At 57.6% G+C, this 6,525-nt stretch overlaps 1 protein-coding gene across 2 annotated transcripts; it reads left to right on the forward strand.

The window, feature by feature from the left end:
• The first annotated feature begins 2,527 nt into the window (after positions 1-2,527).
• Positions 2,528-6,519, forward strand: PIPOX (pipecolic acid and sarcosine oxidase). 2 transcript variants are annotated; one of them, XM_018076712.3, is made up of 8 exons: positions 2,528-2,700; positions 3,016-3,164; positions 3,590-3,791; positions 3,915-4,097; positions 4,160-4,312; positions 4,381-4,539; positions 4,689-4,764; positions 4,847-6,519. In XM_018076712.3, exons 1-8 carry the CDS (start codon positions 2,575-2,577, stop codon positions 4,975-4,977), a joined length of 1,179 nt encoding a protein of 392 aa, XP_017932201.2. In that variant the 5' UTR covers positions 2,528-2,574; the 3' UTR covers positions 4,978-6,519. The 2 variants fall into 2 exon arrangements, with proteins under 2 accessions (XP_017932201.2, XP_017932202.2); XM_018076713.3 differs by lacking the exon at positions 4,381-4,539.
• Positions 6,520-6,525: the final 6 nt, after the last annotated feature.

Raw genomic sequence — 6,525 nt, forward strand, 5'->3', positions numbered from 1 at the left:
GTGCGGGTTTATTTTTAATCCCAGGTCCTGCTTTGCTGACACACATCATTCCTGTCACGGAGAACGGCAAACCACGTGCCACACGGATTGGCATGGGGAGGAAAGGGCAGGGGCCAGGCCCACGGCACGGGCTGTGTGCCGCCAGCCCCACAGCTGCAGTGGGAACGGAACTGGCAGTGATGCCAGGATCCTTCTCATCCCAGGGGTGCTGCTGGCTCTCCCACAAGGCACTTCCAGCTCTAAACCCAAAACTTTGATCTGCTGGTAGCTCCATTAATGTTTAATGCAGCAAAGCCCTGGTAGGGCTCGGAAGACGAGCATTTTGAGGCCAAATTGAAGTTTCTAATATTATGATATTCAAATAATTTTAATCCACCCGATGCTTCCCCAGGCATGTACCTGGACTGCTAATGAGGGGCTTCCTTCAGAGGCTGTTGGTTTTGACAAAAAACAAACAATTCTTTGCAGGTGACATCAAAGCATCAGGAATGGCGAGGATTGGGGAGGAAAACGGGGCCAAAAATGGGGGCAAACGTTCCTGGAGCCAACATGCTGTGGCTGGGTAGGAAGCATGCCAGAGTTCCCTCAGCTCCTTGGGGAATGATATTGCTCCCTAATTCTTTTTTAAGCGCTGATTTGTGCTTGATAGAGTATAAGGCCAGCACAGCTGGATGATGGGACTTTGAGAAGCTTCAGCTGCCATTCCAGGATACACCAGGTGCAATGGGTTCAGTGGGTGCAGAGTCCAGCACCTGTTAAGCCACATTCTGACCTTTGCCAAAGTTCCTCATTCCACAGTTCCCCATCTCCACGTGGATCAGGTGGCTCCTGCAGCCTGTGGCAGTTTCCCAAACCCCCATCTCCCCCTCCTCATGCCATTGCCAGTCTCGAGTTTTCCCATCCATCCACCCAGCCCACACAGGGAATATTTCATTTTTATTGAGCTCTCCTGACCCACACCAGCTGCTTAGGGAAATGGATTTCTTGCTGCCACGAGCATTGCTTCCAGTTAATATAAACACAGGTGAAGAGGACATGGCAGGGAAGATGAAGGCCCTGGCACAGGGCTGGGGGGACACCACAAAAATTCAGGCAAGATGAGGTCATGCAGTTGTTTTTTGGGGTCTGGAGGCACAGATTTCCCTGATGCCTGGGATCAGCCCTGGTTGGATCACCCATGGAATGAAAGCAATGGCTTGAGGGGTCCCACAGAGCCACGGGGATGGTCGTCAGCACCACATCCATGGTCTTCCCAGCTCTGTAGCATCATGAGTGAGGCTTTTCCATCCGTTCTATTAACACACCACTAACGGGAGAGGAGTTCATTTTTACCATTTAACGTTTCACGGATAATTAATTATTCCTCATCTTTCCAGCAAAAAAGCAAGAGCAGGTAGAGGGGCTATTCAAAGCGAATAAAGTGAGCTGAAACCTTGGGAAATTGGTGAATTATTTGTAACATCAAAGGCGAGAGAGGATGTGCTGATTTAACAGCGCCCTGCGTGATGCAGAGCCCTGGGCATTGCGGTGGTGCTGAGACTGGGACACGCTCATTGCAGCAGTGGTTGTAGGCAACAGGGCAGATGAGGGGCCTGGGGGGGACCCCAACCCTTGCCCGTGCTCCCCATCCTCCTCCTCTCACCTCCCCATCTCTGTGAGCTGCCAGTTCTGCCTTTACATGATGCCTGGGTGTCCCCATAACCTGGTGGGGGCCTCCAGCACTTTCCAAATCTTCATTCATCACCAGAGGCGAGTGGCAAAATAAATAATGATATTTAACGTTTTGTAATAACGACGATTAACCAGTAAATAATGCCTTTTACACCACAGAAGCCAGAGTAAATTAATTCCCCTAATTAGCTGTCAGGCAGCACGGGGCAGTGTCAGCAGCGGACAAAGCTGGCAGCCCTTGCCTGCGTTATCCCCCACCCTGAAGCATCACTGAATGTCCCCAAACCCCAAATCACACCCTAAAATTTTGCAGACTTGCAAAATCCACCACTGCCAGTGGGACATGAGGCTCTGTGCCGCTTCCTGGCAGCTCTGGTGAGCCCTAAATAACTCCTATCTCCTGTTAAAAAAAAAAAACAAAACAACAACAACAAAAAACCAACAAAAGATGGCAACAAAATGGTTTATGGCTGTAATAAATTGTGCTGGGGGAAAAAAAATCTGTTTGCCTGGAATCAAGCGGGGGGTTTCCCACTGGCACTCAAACAGGAGCGTTACCAAGGCCCACGTCCCACTGCAGCCAGAGCCAGCAGTGACCAGTGGAGAGGGAAAGGGGGATTTATTAGAAGGAATTTTCTATCACATTTATCTCACCCACTTGCTCTGATCAGATGATCTCCCTGCAGTGGTGGGACCAGATGCTGGTGTTGGTGGGGGAATGGGAATGATTCTGTCTGGCCAGCCCCAAGGGGTGGGAGGGATTTGGGCCCTGTGATCCCATAGGGCTGGAGGGTTGCCGTGGCTCCACCTGCTCGGCTTGGCTGGACTCTGCCCCATTCCTCCCCTTGGATCAACTCCCGGCTGCTGGAGGGGACAGGAACAGGAACAGGGACGAGGACAGACATGGCTGCCCCAGGCCAGCCCCAGAAGGCCACCTACGATGCCATCGTCATCGGGGCTGGCATCCAGGGCTCTTTCACTGCCTACCACCTGGCCCAGCGCCGCAGGGACACTCTGCTTCTGGAGCAGGTACAGGTGACCCCATTCTGCCATGTCCCCAGTCCCCACAGGCTGGGGCAGCTGCCTGCAGACCTGGCTGCCCTCTGGCTGCCCTCTGCCACAGCACAGAGTGGAGCTGCTGGAGGCACCACAGCCCCCAGCGCCAGGACCCCCATGTCCCCACTGCCAAGACCCCCATCTCCTGCTGTTTCCTGGTGCCGTGGATGACAGGACAGTCTGTGTCCCCAGGTTCCCACCATAGCACAGCACCAGCGCACGTGGGGATGGTGGGGTTGGGGGTGGGATGGTGTCTGTGGTCACTCCCATGTCTCCTATCCCCCGCAGTTCATCCTGCCCCACTCGAGGGGCAGCTCGCACGGGCAGAGCCGCATCATCCGCAGCGTCTACCCCGAGGAGTACTACTCCCGCATGATGCCCGACAGCTTCCGCCTCTGGCAGCAGCTGGAGGCTGAGGTCGGCATCCGCCTCTACAGGTGACAGGGACGGGGACGCAGCCCCCACTGGGCACCATCCCCTCCCTGCTGGACTGGGGTCTGTGGCCACTGGGTGGCATCTGGCCGTCCTGGCAGGCAGCTGCCGGCTCTGGGTAATTTATGGGGCTCCATAAAGATAATGTCATTAAGGAAATGAGCTTCCAAACGATCCTCCGGTGCCGGGGTCAGGGCTGATGGTACTCGCTGTATTTGAGGGGGGAAGCACGATGCCGGCACCCAGACCCTCCTCACGTGTCACCCCATGCACCCAGCCCGTATCTCCCAGCTTCCCACCATGGGGTGCCCCAGCATGTCCCAAGCATCACTGGTGCCACCGTGCCTCAGTTTCCTCCAGGGGCAAAGCAAGCAGGGGGTCTGCACAGGAAGGGGGAGTAGTGGGAGCTGACTTGACTGGTGGGGTGCAGGCAGACGGGACTGGTGGTGCTGGGGCCGGCGGGAAACGAGGAGCTGGAGGCCTGTCGGCGCAGCCTGGGTGACAGTCAAGTCCTTGACCCCACGGCGCTGGCCCGGCACTTCCCTGGCTACCGGCTCCAGGCTGGCCAGGTGGCCGTGTTGGACAGCACCGGCGGGGTGCTCTTCGCTGACCGGGCACTGAGGGCAGTGCAGGTGAGTGCTGCCAAAGGGATGGGCTGGGATATGTGGGACATGATGGGCTGGGCTGAGCTGGGCTGGGCTGGGGGTCCCTTGGCTCCATCCCTGCAGCCACCTCCTGTTACCATTCCCATTCAGGAGGTCTTTCGCCGACGCGGGGGCACCGTGCGGGATGGGGAGAAGGTGCTGCGCATTGAACCTGGGGCCATGGTCACTGTCACCACCACGGGTGGGGTGTACCAAGCCCCCCGGCTCATCATCACGGCCGGAGCCTGGACAGGTCCCCTTGTGGAACCCCTAGGTCTCCGCCTGCCGCTGCAGGTAAGGGCCGGTGGCAGGGTGGGGTGGCACAGACACAGCCAGAGCTAATGCAGTGACTGCAGCCCCTGCGCATTGATGTGTGCTACTGGAGGGAGAAGGAGCCTAAGAGCACCAACACGGGCAGTGTCAGTCCCTGCTTCCTGACCGTGGGGCTGAGCCAAGCCCCCCATGGCATCTACGGGCTGCCCGCCCTCGAGTACCCAGGGATGGTCAAGGTGAGCGGGTCACAGTGGTGGCTGGGGGGGATCCCTTAACCAGTCCACCCTTATCAGTTGTCCCCCAGCTGTGCCACCACCATGGTAGCCCCATTGACCCTGAGAAGCGGGATCAGGCCCCCTCGGGTGCCGACCGCCCTGACATCAGCCTCCTGAGCAGCTTCATCAGCAGCTACCTGCCCGGGCTGGAGACCCAGCCGGCTGTGATGGAGACCTGCCTGTACACGGTGAGACCCCTCCTAGGGCATGGATCCAAGCCTGTGGGGTCCTGAGCCCACTCCCACCCCAAGGTGGACCTTGCCATCCCTTCGCCCCCCACACCTTGGGTCCAGGATTGGACCCTTGGCCCCTCACCCTCACACCATGGCTCCCCCAGAACACTCCAGATAAAGACTTCATCCTGGACCGACACCCCAAGTTCAGCAACATCATCATTGGTGCTGGCTTCTCAGGTAGGCGAGGGCACCCACCCCCAGCCCAGCATCCCAGAGGTGAGGGTGGCTATGTCCCCCACCTTCCCTCTCCTTCCCACAGGCCATGGGTTCAAGCTGGCACCAGTGGTGGGGAAGTTGCTGTGTGAGCTGAGCCTGGGCGAGGAGCCATCCCACAACATGGCCCCCTTCGCCATCACCCGCTTCCGTGATGTGCTCCAGTCTGTGCTGTAGATGTGGGGCTCCAGATGTGCCCCCATGGCATTGCACCAGACTGCAGCTGTGTCCCTGCATTCCAGTGACCTTATGCCTCAGTAGGCCTGCATCAATACCTGTCTCCATCTCCTTGCACCCTGGTGTCCCAACATGCTACACTTCTCCAACTCTAGCTGTCCTTCATCCCCACATCCCTATATTCCACCATCACATCACCGAGCACCCTGGCATCAATCCATGCCAGCAGCCCTCCATCTGTGCATCCCAGCACCACTGCACCTCCACATTCCAGAACCTGGGTATCCCCATGCCCCTGCCTCCCTGCTACCTGCATCCCAGCAGCCCTGCATCCCTATACCCTGCCTCCCCACATCCCAGCATCCCTGTCTCCCTGCATCCCAGCATCCCCCATGCCATGCAGTGCCAAGCTGTCTCTACCAAGCACCCGCTCCCTGGGAACAAATTAAGAAGCTTTGTCAGCCTCATGAAGATGGAGTTGGAGCAGCGCAGAGAGACACACTCGCTTAGGAGTCAAGTTAAATGTTTTAATGTTAAATGTGCCATTTTATTATCATTAGATCGCTCCCACTTAATGAAAGCGCATTAGCGCAGCGTGGCTTTATGGCAGCGAGCGCTGAGCTTGGCCCATGTTTTACCAAAAGATGCTGGGAAAAGGGATCAAATAACCTGGTTTGCCAAGGTCCCAGGAGTGGGGGTGTCTCAGAGGGTCCCTGGGGCCGGGTTCAGGGGACAGCACATGGCACAGGCCAGCAGGTGCCAGGGCCAAGCCGTGCAGGCAGCCAGCAATGCACATCATCATCATCTCCTCCGCGTTAAATAATTAACGCCGGCAGGCAGCAGCTCTGTCCCGCTGCTCATCTGCATATTTATGAAGATTGATAAATGATTCAGTGCTGGCACCCACAAGGGCTGTCCCCCCCCTACCCTCCCCAGCACCCGTGGGTGCAGCAGACTCAGGGAAGGGGCCAGGCTTGGCCCTTCCAAACAGCCCCGTATCCTTGCCAGGGCTGGATCCATTCCACCAGACCTTGACACCATGCAAACACCCCTGCAAAATGGGGAGACCCCCCTGGCACATGGAGCAGGCAGCAGCCGGTGTCACCAGCCAGAAATGACGTTTATTTTCATACTGAAAGTAAAGGGGGTGTGGTGGGATGCACAGCTGGGCTAGTGCAAAACAGCCAGGCAGGAGTGGGGGAATGGGGAGCTGTTGAAAACCCAAGTGGACACCTGGGACCTTGTCCCCACGTCCCCTTCCCAGCTGCCAGGCGGCTGCTCCCCAGGGCCCGGCCAGCGAGAGACGTCTTTGGCTCAACTAAAAGGGGTGCAAGAGGGGGGGAGTTTAAGTTATAAAATAAAGAGCCAGCAGGCACTGAGGAATGAACCCAGGGTGCCGGAGCAGCCGACTCCACCGCCAAGGACAGACAGGAGGTGGGAAGGTGGGGGGTGCAGCCAGCGAGCCGGCCGGGCTGCTCCCCCCATGGCCGGGGGACGGCTGAGTGTGTCCCCCCCACCCCGCACAGAAGAAATACCGGCTGCCCGGGG

Source organism: Manacus vitellinus, unplaced genomic scaffold (assembly GCF_001715985.3).
Source record: "Manacus vitellinus isolate BGI_N305 unplaced genomic scaffold, ASM171598v3 scaffold_32_pilon, whole genome shotgun sequence".
NCBI classification, from domain to species: Eukaryota; Metazoa; Chordata; class Aves; order Passeriformes; family Pipridae; genus Manacus; species Manacus vitellinus.